The sequence below is a fragment of the Oryzias latipes genome, chromosome 3 (genome assembly GCF_053564925.1).
Source record: "Oryzias latipes strain Hd-rR chromosome 3, Olatipes_Hd-rR_3.1".
NCBI classification, from domain to species: Eukaryota; Metazoa; Chordata; class Actinopteri; order Beloniformes; family Adrianichthyidae; genus Oryzias; species Oryzias latipes.
In genome coordinates, this window is record NC_136239.1 from 38,066,394 (window position 1) to 38,087,545 (window position 21,152).

Here is a 21,152-nt window from a genome sequence, read left to right on the forward strand (position 1 = left end):
TGACACTTTCACTCCTCTGCACGGCCACACTTCTTCTCCTGCAGAGTCCTGAGGACATCTTCCACGCACGCCGAGTGTCACAGCAGACGGATGACGGGATTCAGAAACGCCGTGCCATTTCCCCTTCCTCAGACCTAGCTGTCAAAACCGCCTCCCCCTTCCCGGCCAGCCGGGCTCTGCTGGGGTCCCTGCCTTTCCTCCCGCTCTGAAAATCTATCTCCCACACACATTCAGTCAGTCGCACTCTCACAAGAACAAGCGTTCGTGCCTCTCTCTGTCTTCTTGTGATTTACACTCAGCAGGAAACAGCGCGGTCCAACAGTCATCCTCCCAACTATCACTCGAAGCCTCCTCACTCTGGCAAAGTGAGGAGGAACTCTACAGGAGTGGATTTCTGATACTTAATCCCATCTTACTAAATCTGACCACAAACGGAAAAACCGAACAAAAATGTCTTCAACTGTCCAAACCTCCTGCTGCTTTTCTAAGTATACATTTCTCAATTTAAACGAGTATCTCTTGTAAAGAACAACAGACACACAAACCCAAATACACTCCGCTGAGCTGAGTGCCCGAGTGGCTTCTAGTATACCAGCAATAATTATTGGGACACCTACAACCCCTGCCAGCAAATCATAAGACGCCTATTGGGGTTTTTTTCCTCTGCAATCCAGTGATTGGAGAATAAACCAGCAGAGAGAAAACACAAATTAATGTAAAACAAATGCAACCCCAAAACAACAAAGGGAATATTCAAGAGAGGAGGAAACTGCAGTGTGAGAAACGGAAAAAAAAATGTCTCGCCCTGAGAATTCCAGATTGGCCAATAGCAACGCATGCCCTTGCAAATCAAAATTTGCCACCAATTTGCTCAGATTTCTGGAGCGGATGGCGGCTTGTTTGTGTCCCCTGTCAGAGACCGGAGGCTTCGGAAATTAGGCTCATGACACAACATGCTACTGTTTAGTAAAGACCCCTCTCCACACCGCAGAGTCCCACTTATTCTTATCCATACTGGTGCATTAATGTGCATTTGCAAACCCGCATTAATGGCTGTGGTGAAAATCCACCCCTGCTCTTCCTTTTCTCTAAATCTCCCGTAAATCTAAGATCTTTCCGTCCTACAGCAGCATCATTGCAGACAGCCACACTTTTCAATTTCTGGAGTGAGAAAAGGACAAGGGGTAAAAAGCCTCTTCCAGTATTACATCTTTTCTACTTTATTACCAGTCCTGTGGGAAAATGGGGGCAGCTTTCCAGCCTGGCTATCTGTTTACATTTTCTTTACAAGACTATATTGGAATTATAATTGTGTTCTATGGTGCCTTCTTTTGGTGCCTTTCTCTGTTTAAAGGTCCTGTGGACCTGGGGAGATGAAGAAAAATGGGCCCTTTTTGAGGGATTCGATTACTGTGAAAGAAAATGCAGCTGCACACTGCCCTTTTTTTTTCTCTCCCCCTTTTTTGTTTTTCCTCCAGGTGCCAGTCTCTGGGGAAGCTCGATATTAGAGCTGGAATGGTGCTGTTACAAAAAAAGGAAAAAAATGCTGGAAAAATAATTTCTTTGTGCAGCTTAGGTAAAAGTAAGTGTAAGTGGGGATAGGTTGTTATGAATTAAATGGCTAAAAAAGAAGGCCTTTCTTTCACTGATGCTGTTGAGGGGATATTAATTGCTTTATCGACTCTGCCACTCTGCTGTTCCTGAGCAGTGGCCAAGATGTTAAATTTCCTCGAATTTCCTCTGGTGTTGGCCTTAGGCTTCTAAAATATATTTTTGCAATAAAACAAACCTTTTTAAACCTGGTTTTGGATTTTCAGAGGAAATAACATGGAAGTACAACAATAAAAAGCATGTTACTATGTATCTTTTACCCCAAAAACATTCTCCTGAGCTTCGTTTAAGGAAAAAAAGCTTAGTCAACGATCACACTGCAGTGTCACATGCATGTTGTCCCATTCCATGGGTGTTCATTTGCAATATGGATAATTGCAGGCATCTCTGCTGCTCAGCTGCACCGTCTTGTGCAGTGGAGTAAGACAGGGAATTTATAACCTTAATAATGTTTGGAATTAATTAAAATGCAAAGCCACAAGCTCAGGGAGCAACCACAGGTGGCAGTAAAGAGAGCAGGCCTCTGCAGCTCACGTCCAGTTGACAGACGATTTCCAATTTTACAATTGTTGTTCTTATTATATTTGACCACCATCACAATGAGATGGGTTTGCCATTTTACACTACAATTTCCTGTGTAATATCATTCTGTCAATAAGTAATTACGTGCTTGGCAAATTGCAGTGCAAAATGTTCATCGGAGGGGAGAAGATCCCTATCAATTGTTCATTTGCATAATGCAAATGAGTCCTCAGAGAGGGAAAAAAAACAACAACTTTTCTGCCATCAGTGACAGTAGGATGCCAGCACTGCTGCTGGAGAAGCATAAGTGCTTTTAGTAAAGAGCAGCTCAAAGGTCTGTAGCATTTTGCTTTCTGGAGAAGAAAACTAAACAAAGTCCAAGCCTGAGGCTGATGGAAGGATTTCTTCCCTCCGTTGTTGTTGTTGTTGTTGTTGCTCCTGTTGTTATTTTGTTTTCTTCCAGATACAATTTCAACTGCCAGGACAAAAAAACAAAAAAATGCTAACAATATTTCAGAAGAGGACCTGGGGTTTGTAAGTGCTTGCCCATTTGCTGACATATTAGCAGAGGATGAGCATCCCGTCTCTCCATTAAGCTTGCCCGCGATAGAGTAAAACCATTTCAGCCCCCCTGTTTACTTATTATGCAGGAACCAACCCCGACTATTTGTTTCTAATCAACTGATAAGACGAAAGGCCCTTTCTGTGGCCCCCGGAGGATGAAAACCAAACTCCTAATGGTCATTAGTAGCAATTATGCTCTGTAACTGGCACACCCAGGTCTACTTTTGCTGTGTAGGCCGCTGAGCCGCATGCAGATTGGGTTTGGACACATAGGACGGTAAGTGCAGCGCAAAAGCATTTCCATAGGCCCCAATCTGAATTCAACTTCGTGTCTGATTGCCTGCTGTGATTGAGATAAACCATTGTTTACATGCATCCACACAGCACTGGTTGAATCAAAGCGTCTCAGTGAAAACTGCCAGTTATTCTCCTCCATGTTGGCGCATCGTTGACACAGCTCTGACTTTACTAGAAGTCAGGGTTGTCAAAGGCATCTTGAGGACACCACATGGAGGGGTGATTTAAGTCCTTCCCAGCATGCGTTATCACCCTTTTAGTAACCGGCTCACTGTTTTCGTGACAAGGAAAAGAGTTGCATTTTTCCTGCTGGCCCAGCCTGATGAAAGAGGTTCAGCCGTAATCCTCTGTGGTGAACCTGGAGATTGTGATTCTCACACTTTGCTTTCTTCTATGCCATTAAAAACAAGGACTGCCTTTGCATTATTGAATGTTAGCACACATGTTCTGAGAAGCAAATCCAGTTTGATCCATAATGTAGGTCCACCTGATGAGGTATTTGTTGAAATTCCACTGAGCGCTCAGGTATCTGCCCAGCTAAATCCCTTCAGTCCCATTTTCATCTGCTCGTAGGACTGAATATGAGCCACTTGTGAATCCCTCGAGAACATCTTTGCAATCTCTTGCACATGAAAACTGCAAAAGAAATAGAATATTCTGAAGCTTACCAGTGCTGCGGAGCTAAACTGGCATATAAATCAAAGCAACAGCACTTTAGAAAGCGCTTGTCTTTATCAGATCTGCATGACGTGCAGCAGGATGGACTGCTCTTGTGTTGGATTCAGCAGTGTGACCTGAACAACTGAAGAGCCTTTGACACACTAAAACACACTCAGCAGTGATGGGAAAGAGCATTGTGTAAAAAAATAAAAAATAAAAAGCTAATAAAGAGGCAGAGCTGCTCCAGAGCAGTAATTACACATGCCAAGATGTCAGCACAGTTTTTATAAAAACACTGAGCAACAACAAAGAAGAAAAGGTCATCAAGACAGATATGGAATTAGCATTTTGTGTGTACACACTGTGTGGAAATGAGAGTCCACCAACAGCAGTGCACGTGTGTGAGCGTGCACAGCAACAAAACGATAAAGTCATGTTTCCTTATCTGGCCACTTGAGGAGACACACGGACATTGTGCGTTTGCGTTGTGCACCAGCATGTTACCGTGTACACAGAGACCCTGATAAACACATCTTGGCGAGTGGCGGTTCAAGCGGGCGCCGGCTTCTGTAAACACAGAGAGCGTGGCACAGATTGAAACGGAGGGAAATGAGGGGCCCGTTTTTACCCAGATGGAGCCCACAATGGTTTCGGGCTTGGCCCCGGCCTTCTGGATCCAATGGTGAGGCGTTCAGGGATCTGTTAAATTATTGCTGCCTCACTGCTGCTGCTCCTTGTCTTCATCCGTTAACGTGGCTACATGACGCAGATTAAGCACAGAAAGCAGCATAAAAGGGCACTGTGCCATTTGGCAGAGTTTCTTCACTTGGAGGCAAGGAGAGACGCCCCCTGAGACTTGGAGGGGTTCTAAGACACGTTTGTTTCTGATTTAGGCTCTTCTCTCCCCTTTTTATTTTTCATTGATTACACCTTCAACAAAATGTTGGGCTTGGAAATCAACTACTTGACACTGAAATTGAATCAGAAAATGTGATTTTTATTTTTTATCCCGTCAGAACAGTGAAAAAGTGATTTAAAAACAGTCCATATAGAACACACAGTTCTTTCTGAGGCACCTTATAAACCATCCTGACCAGAGCAAAAGAACCTCAACGAAATAACAACAGTCTAAAATCCTCATCAAATTTGTAAATTGATTTTTTTAAAATATTAATTATGTAAACATTAAACAAATAAAATGACTAAAGTCGCCTGGCAATACTCTCCTATGGGAGTCGAGTTTTACTGCAGACATTGTGATCTGATCATTGCTAATTGTGTCCAGATGAGATGGAAAAATAGTTTGTCATTATTCCTCACAAAGACAGTAAACCAGCTGTTGAACTGAAACCGTGAACGGCCTCTTAGCTCTGCTGTTTGACATTTGATCAATTTATTCATTGTTCTGTCACCAGGTGACAAAAGGTTACACAACTAAAGCACGACGCAAGCAAGACGTCTTCATCAAAGATTTGTAACACTGAAGATCCAACACAAGACAGTTTTTTTCAGTTTCTTTACGTTTGTTACATGTTTACTGTTAAGGAACAGATAATCCGACAACACAAAGATTTACTTTCTAATCCTTTCTAATGCCGTTTTGATCCGAAAAGGCCCTGGCAGGACTTTACACTTCTACCTGTGTAGTTCATTTAGCAAAATGCTGTTTTTTTTTTAGATCTTTAAGCCACTTCGAGTTGACTCAACCAAGTACAAATATTCAAGAGACGTAATCGCATGGATGGATGGATAAATGGATGGATACATGGATGGATGGATGGATGAATGGATGGATGGATGGATGGATGGATGGATGGATGGATGGATGGATGGATGGATGGATGGATGGATGGATGGATGGATGGATGGATGGATGGATGGATGCATGGATGGATGCATGGATGGATGCATGGATGGATGGATGGATGCATGGATGGATGCATGGATGCATGGATGGATGGATGGTTGAATAAATGGATGGATAAATGGATGGATGGATGGATGGATGGATGGATGGATGGATGGATGGATGGATGGATGGATGGATGGATGGATGGATGGATGGATAAATGGATACATTCAGTTTCCTCTTTTCCACCACTTTCAGACTTCATGTCTTATTTTCCACAATTTTGTTTCTTGCAGGATAAGAAGAAGATTGACTTAATAGGATAAACATTTGCATTTATTTCTCTAAATAATCTCCTTAAATGTTAACAGTAGCGTGCTATGTCATCAGCAACAACTATTTTAGTGGCTAAATTGCAGACTAAACCAATTAGGTTTAAATTAGAATAACTGTTAAATTGTAGATGTTATGATTTCACAGCAGAGTTTATGTCTACAGTCTAAATGTAAACAAATGTGAGCTAGAACCACATTTTGAGGCCACATATTGTGTGAAATGAGCTGTTTTTGTACAGTTTTCTTCATGTTTAATCTTGCAGATCGCGCCTAATTAAGCCACAGCTAATTTAGTTCATCTCTTCAGTCCTGTTTTTTTATAGTTTATTTCTCCCTCACTATCATGTCCTCTGATTGGTCACCAGCTTTATTCTCCAGATTTGTCTTTTGTGATGTTTTGTCAGTTTTAGGTGGAAGTTTTGCTTTATAAGGCTCATTTCAGTTTAGTCATATTTAAGTGGCAGTCAGTTAAGACTCTCTCGATGAAGATTTTTTTTTTTTTCCGGGTGTTTAACATTTTCTTATTGTGAGAATTGAGGACTGTAGATCCCTCTGAGGATCACACCAGGTTTAGGTTGCAAATCATCCACAGCTGTCTTGTCAAACCCTCAGTGTATATGTGTGTCTGGTTTTCAGCTGTGATCTGCTCTGTTGTGTCATTTTTTTTTGTTTGTTTCTCCTTGAGTTGTGTCTTGTTCAAATTTATTTATTTAATGTCTTCCACCAAGCCTGGTCTCCTGCATTTTTGGGTCCTACGCCACCAGTTCTTGACACTGATGGTGTTTTTTCTTTGTTTTTTTTCTGATGATAGAGACTTTATAGGAAAATTTAGCTCCAATAGCCTTTCTAAGTATTTCTTTATTCAAATTGTTGGGAATCAGGAGCAGGACAAATGCCTAATATTGTTTCAGCACAATAATCATGAAAGGACCAGTGGAAATGCTGTTAAAATCACTCGAAACATGATCAGAGTGGGTCTTTAAGTTTATGTTTCTCTGATATGCCAATTATCTGCAGCCCCATCCCTGACAGAAATAGTCTTCTTAAATACATTTCAGACAAATGAGCAGTTATTCGTCTCATATGAATGGGGAATCCAGCTCTACAGGGGCAAAGGGAAACAACAAAGAGACTGTATGTTTGCTTTATGAAAAATAAGAAAAAAAGAATAACAATCTGAAACTGATGGAATACAGCATTAACAGTCAGTAGGTCAACTGTAACATCTGCTCTCTCAGAAATCAGTCAGCTGCTGTGACCCCAATTCCCCAAATGTGCTCTTTTGTCTTTAAAAATACATTAAAAAGTTGCACTCTTTGTTTTACAAATGCACACTGTAGCACAGCATACGTGAATTAAGAAACCATTGTCTTAAAGACATGCACCTCTGCTGATCCACCTGATTGTTTGACTCCAATCCCAACTTAAATCCAAATCATGTGAGATGATGTTCTTCTAATTGGATCCTCTATAATTCATAATAGCAGACATTTCTCTGGAATCTCTGCTTTTCATCAAACAACAATGGAGGAGGAGGAGGGGGGGGGGTCTGATAGCAAAGATTTGTTAATATTTCATCACATAGACCATCAGTGTGTGTCCACTCCACGAGCACAACAACAAGCAGTTGCAGTGAGGGATAAAGGCAATTAGCCAGGCTTCGACAACAGACGGCATCTAGCCCCTAAAAGCTTTTCACATGTTTCTGGCATCCTCTACTCATTCCCTCAACACCTCATTTTGTTGCCACTGAGAGAACAGTTGAGAAGGGAGACGTAACATTGCCACGGCCCTCGGCGGGCAAATGGAGCTGGCAAACAACGCACACACAACGGGAATCTTTGAGAACAATTTCCAGCCTGCTCAACCCTGATTCCCATTAAGCATTCATGATTCATCTGGATTTTATATTATAACGTTTTTAATTTTTCATGCACCCCCCCTGCTTCATTCCTCTTCCCCTCTATCGCAGCACCACAAGCCCCTCAGTATTCCTAGTCTGACTGGAAAGTGTCACTTTCACGCGCACGAGTTGTGCGTGTGCTTCCATCACACCTGCTTGTTATATCCAGGTGAGCTTTTTTTCTTCCTTCTCGGTTGATTTATGTGCCTGGATGTATGACATGCACCTCCGAGACACAAACACATGGAGGGATTGTTTTTAGAGGGATACAGGTGTCATCTCAGGTACTGGAAAAGTAGAATACAGCAATGTTGAGGATGGAGTTGTGAATGCTGCCCTCCCTGCCTATTATTTTAACTATCTTTTTATTCTTTCTGCAGAGGGGATCATTAAAACGAAATAATTCATTTGAGCGAAAGGTCAGAGTCACAGTCTACTCCACATACCACACTTGCAAGTGGCTGTACTGAAGGAAGAGAAGACTGCAAAGTACAGGGCCATTGATTCCCTCTTTTTTCATTATATTTTTTTATTGTCAGCCCGGCGATTGAGGTGAGCAACCCCATGCTTTCGGCATGGCAGTGATGATAATCATCAACTTTAATACCTGTTATAGGTGAAGACACCGATCTCCAAGTAAATGTCACATCCATTGTTCACTGATGCCGTTTTGTTGCCACCGCATGAGGTATGAGCAGAGCGGGGATAGGTTGAACAGAAGAGGGGACGTAAAAAAAAGGCTGGAGAAAAAGAGGACTCTCATCTTTTAAGTGCCAGAAATAAGCACCCCCTCTCCCAGCTGATCCAAACTCCCTCCCCCTTTGTCTCTCTGCTCCAGCCCACGTGCGCTCCCAGAAAACCGTGAAGCCTGATGCACATCCAGTCGCACAATAACAACATCCATTCTTAACAAGATTACTCCGGCAGTCCCAGTTTGGCTGGTGGGACGCGTTTCTCAGCACAGGCACAGGGATAAGCCGCCTGCAGTCGCCTGCGGCATTTCACATACACTGGGATCTATCCATATGAGAGAAGCTTCCTGGGGAGTTGAGCCAAACATCAAACCCACAAGAGCTCTCTGGCACAGTAAGCAAGAATCTGCGGCGACTTCTGCTTCTGCTGCTGCGGCTTAGGCCTGAAACTACTAAATCAGAGGCATGGGCCAATTAGCAGGTTTCAGATAATCATAATCTTTTGATTTGAATAATCAGATTTGAATAATTGTAACCTCATTTACAGCTTTACTAATTCTTGGCCAACGAGTTGACAAGGGAATTTAATCCATATTCATAAGTAAGCAGAATGTCCGACTACATTCCGCTCACTTCTTCGGGAAGTTCGTGCATGACTTGTTGCCTAATGTAACCTGACTATAGATGTTTGCTCTGAGAAATCAACAAGCTTTTGCACAAAACAAAGGGCAGAAGGCAGAAATGCTCAACATTTGAGGCTTAGGACAGATATTTTAACAAAGGAAATCTCGCCGTTATGGTGGTCTTTGAATTACGATTATGCTGGTTTATATCATATTTTTGGACTACAAGTCCAAAGGTTGCTTAATAAAGAAAAAAAAATCCTAAATAACTTGCACTGGAGTAAAAAGGCTGATTTACACTGTTCTGTTCAGTTTGTGGTACGTCTTCATTGCTTTGCGCTGACAGGAAAAAAATAGAAGTTCTTCTGAATTGCTCTCAATAATGACCTACAGTTCCCTCTAGTGGTTGTTAGTGGAAAAAAAACAAACCCATAAGAATATTTATTTTTCAAAAGTTATACAAAAGACGCGACTTGTATGGTAGTTTCTGGAGAGCGTCAATAGTTCATTAGCAAATCTCCTTTGAGTTTGGGCAGAACTGTTGGCGTGGAGCAACCCCGTCCCCCTGCCCCACCTAATTGTGGAGCGGATCAGGAAGCTCGTGCCCCGCCCGTTGTATTTTCTACGTAGCAAATGCGCTTTTTCGAATGGAATACTAACGTCTGCCCCTGTTTCACAACAATTTGGAAAAAGAAATACTTTTTTTCCCCCTGATATGTGTTCTCTTTTCTCAGAAAAATGCCCCAGGAACATGTAAAAAATACCTGAAACATGATTTTCATTGGAGTGGGTCTTTGAAGGATAGGCTCCAGGCTAATCTATTGAGGAGAACCATTTTGGTTCCTATAAATTAGTCAGAGCAAAGTTCAAGCTAGACGGCCAGATGATTTGGCCCACTAAGCGCTCCGCCTCCGCAGCACCAAAACAGGCCAAGTTCAGTGAGCCGCAGAGAGCGAGGCAAGCAGAAGAGAGGAGAAAAGAGGAGAAGAGAGGGATGGGAGGCCAGTTTAGGTCGTGGAGGTTATGTTGAGCTCCATGAGAGGCCAGGAATCGTCTCAATTTCAGTTGGAAGAGTTTGACCGACAAACGCTGACGAGGGAGAGTGCTAATCATGACACGCAGTCCTGAGCAAAAGCATAAAGGGGCCATTCGCTGTGAATTAGAAGCGATGCAGGAGCTCGGAAAAGTGGCCCCTGCATGAGCTGCTCAGCACACAACATGGATTTAATCATGGCGAGCCGCAGATGTGAGGGATGGTAGCAAGCCTGTTATTTTGCTCAGGGACTCTGAAACCATGAGAACGAATATGCTTTCCTGTTAAATTATTATTGCAGCTGATGCACGTTCGCAGGAGACCTGGCGGGACGGGACACGTCATGCGCCTCCTCGTGATACTCGGAGCTGAAATATATTTTCAGCTCCCATATGAAAGGTGAAATTGCACTATGCAATTTAATGCTGAACAGTTCCTGGTTTAGAGAATGACATGAAAGGCTGGGTTTGCTTAAAAACCAACAAAGGCTTTTCAAGTGACACATTTGCCAGAGGTGACATGTCGGAATATTCCTTATTGCGTTTAAAAAAAAAAAATCTATATAATAGTTTTTCAAAATTGCCATACCATAACATTTGAGATGCAAGGTGATATTGATACACTGGAAAAATCATAATGCCAGTCAGGGTAAAGTCAGGTGTAGATTTGAAGTAGCACAGATTCCAACTTGCTATTTCATCCCCATATGCACATATGGCACCGTTTGTATAGAAATCTTTCATAAACATGACCGCTGTGGCGCCTTTGCAAATGTTTGCAGAGATCCACTGTCCATAAAGCCTCACAGACACATTGTATTTACTGTTGCAGACACAACACTCATGGCTAAATATACTCCACCCGAGCCTCACATTTCAGTGTGCCGAATGGACTGCTGTCCAACACTTCCACGCGCGTACATATACTTCAGCTTGTTAATGGCAAGCAGGACGACAACACAAAGCCATAGACAACCTGTCAAGCTCTTCAAGGGCAGCACTAATGTGATCCCACAGCTCTATCAGAGGTTTCTCTCTGCCCAGTGTTTTATTACAGACCAGGAGGGATAGACACAGAGAGAGATTGGAAAAGGAAGAGGGAAACTGTGGCCATGGCCCATTGAAATAATGGCCCCAATGGCATTAGTGATATACTATACAGGTGAGCCTCGGGGAAGGAAGGAGGGGTAGGGCAGAGGAGGGGGGTGGAAGAAGAGGTGGACAGAGAGATGTTTGTATTTTTTTTTTCTTCTAAATTACGCATGAGGTAGGGATGGAGATGTGAGGGGCTGAGAGACGGAGCTGCTAGACCGCAGCTCTATACAGATCTGTGTGGTGCTGCTTGAAGAGAGATTATAGAGCTATATTCCAGGAGCTGTGGGTGTGAGAAACCAAACGGAGTGGAATCCATTTGCTTCAACAAACACCGACGGCTTTCCTTTCCTGGAATTAATGGCAGCTTTTTGATTCAATCCCCTCGCTGTGGCACGGAAACCTGTGTCTAATTTGGGCCACATTTCAGAATTTATTATACCAGAGCCAATGCTTATAATTTATGTGTCATAAAGGCCATCAATCAGTGGCAATTATTCTGCTAATATTCTATTTAACTCCCACTCCTCATCCATCAATCAAAGGCAGAGGCAGACACAGGCTCAGCAGCGGGACTTAATGCAGATGAAGGTTGGTTTTCCTCACAGGCCAAATCGGCAGCATTCAGTCCACGGACGACGGCCGGCTCTCCCAGCAGGACCGGGTATCTCAGACTGAATTCGGGGCTCGTCTTGCCCAAACACTCTGAGAAAATTCCAACAATGTCACTGTACCACACCCCATCAGCCCTGAGGGCAAGCTTACTGGGGCTCAAGAGCCTCTCCCCCCATAATCACCCCGTCACAGATGGAGACAGAAAGAAAAGGAGGCGGAGGGGGAGGAAAGAGACGGGCAGGGAGGCAATCCAGACGAGGAGAAGTAGTTCTCGCATCAGTATTTATAGACAATGTCCCACATCTCGCACTGGCAGTCAAAAGCAACAATAGGTCTGAAATACATTTTTGAAAGCTGTCCCAGCTCCGATTCAGTTTCAGAAGCAGGAGGTAAACAGACTAAAACACCAATTCAAATATCTATTTGCTACAGCCGCTAAATTGCCCCTTTATCAGGTACAATAAAGGCATAAGCACATTCAAAGGTCTCGTGATTTCAGCCTTTATTAGTCACCTCACTAATAAAAAACAGAAACGTCTTTTAAATAAGTCATTTCATTTTTTCCCCAGAAACCATCACTTTTCTTGTTTAGCATCCTGCCAAAAAGCTTGTTTTAAAATTAAATTTCATGTAAGCATCTTAAAAATTACACATGAGAAAAAAATAGACAAAACTCCTTTTTTTTTAAAGGGATAGATCTATTTTCTTCTCTGAATCAGTAAATCAAAGCCTTTCTTCTTTTGGTATCACTGTCAGTTCTCCCAATCTTGCAATTTATTCTGAATTGATGAATATTAAAGTTTGATTACAAATTCTCTTTGTAGAAAAACACACACGATGTTGGAGCGGATAAAAGCTTTGGACAACGGCAGAAGGACTCAGTCAGTTTACAGCATTCCAGAACTGTGACGCATCATCAGCAGTCACAACACTACATGAGACGTGTCTGTTGGTGAAGGAGGGTAAATGTCTGAGGCTGCAATTAATCCGCCTCGCACTGCAAAGAACGCAAACCCTGATATCTCTTTGGTGCAAACATACCAGTTTGTTCCCCGTTTATCTTTTGTTCTTCGTCAATGTTCCGCCTTTCATGACGTGGTGTCTTTGAGCTCATTCTACGTTTCAATAGCTGAACAGGCTGTGGCTGCAGAGGCACAATGGTGGAAAAAAAAGTGTGTCTGGATTGGCCTCAGACCAAAACGAAGACACGTTTTTTTGGAAAGGAACCTTTTTATTATTGAGATCTCTTTCCTTGACTTCCTATAGTGACACATATCTTTGTAGTCGTGTAGCACATGTGCCCCCCCTTTGGCTCCGTCCATGTGGTTGGACCTATCAAGTCTACCCACCTTTGCACGTCTGCTCATTTCTATTCTTAATGACAGATATTTTTGAACCGTCCTTGGCTCGAGATGAGTAATCCTAAATCCCTTCCAACTCCGTGTTCATTTAAGGCTACAGCCGAGCAACAAGCTTTCACAGCTGTCTCCCTGGCTTCACTTTAACAGGTACTGCATGTCTGCCTCCCCGACGCCAGTCAGAGTGACGGGGGCTGACGATCATGGCGCTCCCTGAATCACAATGTGAGGAAATGTTGCACTGAGGGGGAACAGCAAAACAGAGGGTGGGGGCTGTGACGCCTCGTGACCCGTCCTCCCCGTTCCACCTCGGCCCTTCTTCCCTGCCCCTCCCGCCTTTATGCTAATGATCTGCTGAGCAGGAAAATGGAGGAGAACGCACCGTTAAGAAAAATCAATGCTGCAATCCAACGCCGTCCGTGGTTGGAGATGGGGAGGCTGTTCGCTTAAAGAGTGGGACTAGACCCGTCAAACAAAACTATGGAGTACAAATCACAGATAAATCTTGCTAAATCAAAATTGGTCCCTTTCCTCTGCCAAGAAATTCCACAGAGAAGCGATGACTCTTTTGAATCTCACCTCCCACCCATTTGAGCAATTTTTAACTGAGCATACGAAACACAGAGAAAAGGGGGAGGGGGTGGGGGCAGAAGACGGGAGAAATTTATAGTCCTGAACGGATGCAGTGCCATCTTGGTCTAACTTATCTAGGCCCTGCCAGGCGTTCTCATGAGCACTTAACCTTGTGGTGAACGCCACCCATCATCAGCATTTGCTGAAGACTCCCAACCTTCCTCTTCATCCAAAGGCACCCCCCCCCACACACACACACACCCAACTCTCTTTGGGCTGTCCTTCACTGGCAGGGTGCTTAAACCTAAGTCAACCCATCCTGCTGTCACATTTCCACCGCAATAGCAGAGTCCTTGAGAGAAAACGTTCGTCACGATCTGGACCATGACTTGATTTTCTATTGCAGATTCTGTATGTTCACAGTTTGCAGGGTTCTATGCTCTCAGCTCTGAGGTTTACAATCAATGAAGCTGAAATTCAGGGTGATAATGTCTTCCACATTTTGGTCAAATGTGCTTTTCATCGTTGCCTCGCAGATGATTTGGAAGCTTTTTGGCTGGCTTGCACAGAAACTCTATAGGTCCAAACTCTCGCATAGGCGCCACGGCCCCGAGAGTGACTGTTCCTTTCAGCTTTTTTGATGAGCAGTCATTGTCAAACTCTGCAGAGGCTGACTAATTGACTCGCCTGAAAAATTAATGGATCGCTTAACAGCATTTTTGTGTTTGCTCGGCGTTCAGAAAACACAGGTGCAAATCCCAAACGGCAGGAATGTTTAATTGATGCAGCCATATGACAATGCTTAGACCAGAAGAAGAAGAAGAAAAAAAAACAAAGGAAAGAGGCATTTAAAGTATTTACTTGGCTCACGAGAAACTAGTTTTTCTACGGCAACAAAACAGAACCAACCTCCTGGCTGCTACATGCCAGAGGTGGAACAGGAATATGGAAATATTGCAAAAACCAACTAATAGTTACATTTTATGTGATTTATTTTTCGAGTGTTTTTAATAAACAGGATCAAATATAGCGCCTGATGACCTATGTTCCTGGCCATACTAGAGTGGCTGCATGATCTTCCAAGGGAGGGATGCAGGCATTGCTGCCAGGTTGACTCTCACCAGGTGAATCCCAGCAATGAGCTGTGAACAAGCTGCTTTGTGCTGGGCAAGCCAACGGCCCCCCCCACACACTCCTGGAAACTGCCTGACACTTCCACACAGGCCAGGGAGCAGGTGGCTCCTAGCTGCAGCAGAAGCCTGCAGTTCTATTCGTGACAGAGCTGCGATGGAGAATATAGATGTACCTTTTATTTTATCTTTGTCATGAACAATCTGTTACTTTTACGGGGTAACAGACTCAAATTTAACAAGCAGTGACCTCCCCAAGTTCCAATTTTCTTGTAGAAAATTGTTGAACAATATCTGTTTTTGCTCCAAGGATGTTCAAAGCATCACATTTGCTATCAGAGTGTAATGGGAGTTGAATCATTTCCATAAGCATTTCATGACCCTTTTTTCTCCCAGCCTTCCTCTCTCGTTCTCATATCTCTGTTTCCCCCAGACAACCCAAACCCTCCCACTGCCCACGGGAAGAGCGAAAAATGAAGGAGCATTCAGATGGCCGAATTAATGTTTCCACACGATAAGCAAGCTTAATATAATGCTGACAATCACAACACTCACCCTGCCAACTAGAATTGGATCTGGTCCAGAAAATTCCTCCAACACAAACATTTGATTCCAAACCCATCCTCTCTTGGTGCGGCTTAGTAATCTTTGTCCTTCGCCAAGACCACTCGCCATCGCAGCCGACCCACCAGTTTGTGTGCTTCTGGACTGGCCCGTGATGGGAGTCATGGAGACAGAGGGAACACAAGTAATCCACACTAGCAGCAAGGACATCCACAGATCCATGAGCATCTCCTCGGACCTCGTTGGCATCCTTCCGTTGTGTGCTTTGTTTGCTTATTTATTTTTGGAGACTCTTCCTCTCTCTTTCTGTCTTCTCCCCCACCCTCCCCTCCTTCGTTCAGATCAACAGTTCCTTCTTAAATAACAAGAAAAGGTTACTTGTGTCCTCTTTGAACGGCACAGCTCGCATTCATGGTGTGATAAAGGTCACTCGCATGGCTTGGCATGCTGCCATGGCAGTTGGTGAGGGGGGGGGGGGTGGCAGGCTCTCAGCACAACATCTTGTTATTCCACGGGGGTGACCTAAAAGGAGACAATCACAGTTTTTACCTGTGTCTAGGTGATGAGTTGTCAGGAGATGCAGAAGAAGGAAAGCAGAGTAGACACAAGTAAACATTTGTGACAGCCGCAATGAAAAAAGAGAGGGTAGTATCATAGATGCGATAAGGTGAAGAAAACATGTTTTTCCCCCTCTAAATTTAGCAGCTCTGACCCTCTGTTTCAACCCACTTCTCTCATTGTCACAACTGATCAACAAATTAGAGCATGTCTGAAACTGGCGGGTTTTTTTAAGCCCCTAAATCTGGTTGCCTCACTTTAATCTGTCCTTTTGGAGGATCACCCCAGTAGGAATGTCAGAAAAATTACATATTCTTTCAGATTCATGCCGAGAAAATACATGTTGGGGTAAGTTTGTTTGGCACAAACTACAATCAAGCTCCTAAGGCGCTCATCCATGCATGCATGCAGTAGCATCAGGGAGCGATCAGGTGAGCTACGTCAACAGCGCTGCAACTCACTGATATCAAAGTGAGCACTGCTGCATTATTGGAATGCACTCACTAGACCTAATATGTGTTAATACATTGAGACTGGTCATTTATGATAAGCACGAGTATAAAATAATTTTGAAGTCTAGTCAGAGTCAGAGAGAGGCTTAAAATGGGAAGCCTCCCTCTGATTTAAATCCAACACTTTTGAGAGCTGGAACAGTTTGAAAAACTCAGACTGATGGGTAGTTTTCTTAGCAGGATTCAGCACCAAAGCAAAAGAGAAGGAGACACAGACGGTCCTGTCTGAGTTTCTTCTGCTCAGAGAAGCCTCAGAAGTAGTTTGGGTGACTTTTACAACACAGGAGGTCACGGTGGACTTATGTTCTGCAATTAGTCCGGCACTTTCCAAGGAAAAACTGAGCTGTGCCACATGAAGTAAGCTGCGCTTGGAAGGTGTGGGCAGAGTTACCTGCAGAATCTAAGCTGCAGCTTTAAAACACCAACTCTGATATAGAACTAGGTGGTAAATGAGACATTTTTTATGAATTCTAAACCAATTGGAAAAACCATCAACATCTATTTAAAAAGGACCTTTTCGAGGAATTTTAACTCACTTTAGCGCGTGACTGAACGAGCGTTTCAGCACCACGGGAGGGACAGCTCCCGCTCCAGACGTTAAGTGAAGCGGCGGCAGCAGAGGATCTGTCCAAGGTACGCTTCTTCTTCCGAATGAGAGAAATCGTTTAGAATAATTCTAAACTTTTTTTTTTACCTTTTTACAACTATGAAGCGTCTCGACAAGCCTCACGCAGCTACTCTGAAGTTTGACCCTTTCCTGAGTCACTGACTCAGATCAATTCCGTCTCTGCGCATCAGCTGTGGAATCATAGAGCGCACCGTCAGTTAGATTTTTTGGAGGATTCGGGGTTCTGTTCTAGAGCGACAGAACTCAAAGCGCTTAAACGACATGCCATCGGCTGACACCGCGAATGATGCGGCATAACCGGGATCTCAAAGGCAGCCTAAGTTGCAGACCTCTCCGTGGACTTGCTCCGCGTCTCCTCGCTCCTGCTTGGTGGTTGACGGGAGTGAATCAGAGCAGAGGAAGCCGCGCGATCAGATGACAGGCGCTCCTTCACCTTACCGCACAAAGCCGGTGATGAAAACCTACCTGTTAGGTTCTTATGTGACAGTGGCGGGCTGTACTTACTAGTGAGACTCGTGTCTTTTTCCTCTGCTGCATTATTCTGTCGTGGTTCCCCCCTCCCCTTCAAAACCCGACAAAAACTCCATTGGGTTTCCCCTCGAGGCGCAGGGGGGAAATTGAGGAAAATCACAAAAAGGGAGAGCAGCTAGGAATCCTTGCAGCTTTGGAGTCAGTCAGTGCGGAGTGACAGAGTCAGGCTTGCAGTTCAGAGCTCCGACAGGCTTGCTGGCCGCCTGGAAAAGTGAGGTGGAGATGGGAGAGAGATGCGCGGCGGAGAAGAGAGCCTCCCTCCACTGCGCTCATTGGGTTGATGAGGAGTCGGGTCAACAGGCGCACAAATGAATGCATGCCGCTCTGCACATGCACGGGCGCGCAGAGGTTATCATCTCAGCGCGCAGAGCGCAGCTGTACTTTCTTTTTTTTTTTGAGAAACTTGCATGCAGGTGAAATGCTCCTCCTGCCGGAGTCTCCTGTTTTCTTCTTTTAGCTGAAGCAAAGACGCAGGAGTTGGCCCTCGCCCTGCTCAGTTAATTGTGAAATGAAATAGTGACATAGTCCAGGCGCGCAGTGACACGCAGCCAAGACTGCTCACTTCCAGTCACTCGATGGGTTAACCGATTAACAGATGGATTCACACTGTGTGGTCCTTTTTGGGAAAATGATGAGCGACAAACTGCTCCATCCACTAAGCCTGACTTCCTCCTCTAACTCTCACCTGCTCCTGCCTTTGAACCTAACAGACTGGGGGAATAGAAATACATAAAATAACTGAAAGTAAAAATGAACCCGTGCTATTATGGAGCCTGTGCAGAGACAGGCGCGTGCTTATTAAGACAGTTAGTGGAAAGGTCATGCTCATCATTGCGTGTCTGAGTGTAGGAGTGTGAATGACAGCAGAGGGGGGTCCGTGCTGTTTTCCAAACAGGGGGCCCTCTAGTGTTTGCTCTGATAATTGGCAACAGAGCGCCATGGCCACTGGGGTGGAAGGCTTTATTAATGCAGAAGGAAAACGTGGCCGCTGCACCGCCTGACACATTCTGTATAAAATCTAAAATAATCATCTCACTCTGTTCATTTTTTTTTCCTTTCTGAAGCACATCTGAACCCACTGGACCACAAACACTTCCTCTGCATCCCTCTGCTCCACCAATAATGTCACACTCCCGTCCTCTCCTCCACCGATGGACTTAATTCCGCATGCATATTCAGTAAATAAGTGTCAGTCAAGAGGAGCGCCAGTTATTGTGCCTCACCACCTCCAAACAGCAGAGCTGCTCCTCGTAGGCTCTGCCCACAGGAGGCCTTTTGACCCGGATGCCAGAGATCCCAATTAGCAAAGACATCAAGTCTACCATTATTTATTTTTGTACCATTTAATTTCCCTCCCACTCAGGCCTTGATGCTGCAGCTGCATTTCACACGGGGATTCTCCAATCATCTTTTTTAAACGCCTCTGCTGCATAATGCATTAGGCTGTAAATGTTGAGCCATGTTGCTGTTTCTCACTATGAATGGAGATTTCATTGATGGACACCCAGAGTACACCCAGGACACGTGGAAGGAGATAAATGTATGAGAACCGCTCAGGAGTGGCTGTTCTTTTCAAATCTGTCTAAATTTAAAGGGAATAAAAAAAAGGTAAAGAGAAATGTGTCAGAAGCTGCAGCTAGTGCTTCGGAAATACTTTGGAGAAAACAGTCATCAGAAACCACCAGGCCGGTAGTTCACTGTACATGATTCTCTACAGCTACAGGGATGTCTGTAAAATAATCCGTCAAAATCTCCTTCAGTGCATGCATTCTTTTGCGTTGCAGCTTTAGATTAGTGATTAATTTTACTGACGTGGCCCCAGTCAGTGATCAAATATCAGATTGCTGTGAAAAAGGCAAAGTAAGTGAAGGGGGAAATGGTCTTTAGAACCCAAGCCTCCTCAAACCATCATTAGTTATTCCTTTGTCAGTAGTATTAATCACAGAGCTGTTGCAGCATGGAGCTTGTCTTCAAACCACCACAGAAACTGCCTGCAGATCCAGAGTTTGCTACTTTGTTTGGGGTCTTCCTCCCCAACTTCTCCTTTACCTCAGAACCTTATCACGTCTAAAGTAACAGGAACCTGTCAGATGTCTTTTTTTTTTTTTTTTTTTTTGCTCAAAGGCCTCAATGCATCTCCAAAGTGAGGCCACACTTGTTTCTGTGCAGTCAGTGGCTCATCTAAAGCCTTAGTCCCAACTGCCCTTTCGAGTGGGTATGCGCTGTCTGCAGGTGAAAAATGGCCATGTACTGTAGGTGGCCCACAGCAAAAATCAAGGTTGTAAACCGCTTGGTGAGCCGGTAGAGCAGGGATGCACTTCTTGCTGCTGATTATCTGGACCAGGTGTGTTCTTTCAACCAGAATGGGGAGACATTTTATTGAGCCAATCGGTAGCTGTGGCCTTGGAGATCTTGAAAACAGTCAGCTTGATACATCTCGAGGACCAGGGATGAGCAGCCCTGACACAGACGGAAAACGCTCATGGACATTTTTCCTCCAGACAAAGTTTTCTCCGGTTGTAGCAAACACTTATACAAGGCTTAAGGGGAAATGAGGGCTAAGTAGGAAGGACGCAGATTCTTCATTTGTTCAAACCCCCCCGAATCCCGTGTGCAGTGCAAGGAGCCTGTTAGGGCTGTTTATGTGATAAGTGCACACTCCTTACCATCTATCTGTTAGAATTTAGGAAAGGAAATCTGTTGGTTCTTTTAAAAAGCTTTTTAAGACATTTTTATCTCTGTGATATTTTAATTAACTTTTGCTTCTGACTGCCTTTTACTTGTTTCAACTTTTATTGTATCTTACCTACTATGTTTTATTAACTTTTTATTCTGTTTAGTAAACACTTTGGGGTATTTTACCTGTAAAAAGTGCTATAGAAGTGCATGTTTTCTTCTTCGTAACCCTTGTGCTATCCTAGGCACTTTAACATTGGGAGTTGGGTCATCTAGACCCACTAGACGGTGCGCTGACCCTTTTTTCTCCAATGATTTGTGATCTTCACTGGTGTCCATGGATTACATGAAATCTTTCCACCTTTATCCACCTTTGTCATGGTAGGGAGAACACGTCAATGTGAGGGTGGGGTCATCTAAGATAGCACTTAAACAATCACAACAGGCACACACTTCCAGCTTGTGTATGCATTATGTAAGGGATATATGGCAGACAAAGTGTGCATTATCAGAAATGAACGCACGTCGTGGAAGCCTGAACCGTCAGACGCAAAGAGGAGGAAGGTTTCTTCCGCTAAGTGCATTTTTGTAATTTCTAATAACAGACACTTTGAAGTTCATTATCCCGCTTATATCATAGTCACTTACAAAATAAATAAATATTCAACCATTTGTTAGTACTTTATTCTTTTTATTTTGGTTTAGATTGTTTTTTTTCCACAAAAACCATTATAGTGGACTATTTGATGTGGCGCTTTGTAACTGTAACATGACAACGCACTGAGTCGGCAGCGACCTCGACTGCAGCAGCAATGGAACGCCCTATA

General features: G+C 43.9%; 1 protein-coding gene across 2 annotated transcripts in view; it reads right to left on the reverse strand.

Moving 5' to 3' along the window:
- The window catches only part of cdh8 (cadherin 8), a 117,585-nt gene extending 99,557 nt beyond the window's left edge, over nt 1–18,028 (reverse strand). For both annotated transcript variants that reach the window (XM_023953698.2, XM_023953697.2), the window contains exons 1-2: nt 17,623–18,028; nt 15,412–15,942 (exon numbers count right to left, since the gene is read on the reverse strand). In XM_023953698.2, the coding sequence (XP_023809466.1) occupies nt 15,412–15,669 (258 nt within the window). In that variant the 5' untranslated portion in view covers nt 15,670–15,942; nt 17,623–18,028. The remainder of the gene's footprint in view (nt 1–15,411; nt 15,943–17,622) is intronic.
- Nucleotides 18,029–21,152: the final 3,124 nt, after the last annotated feature.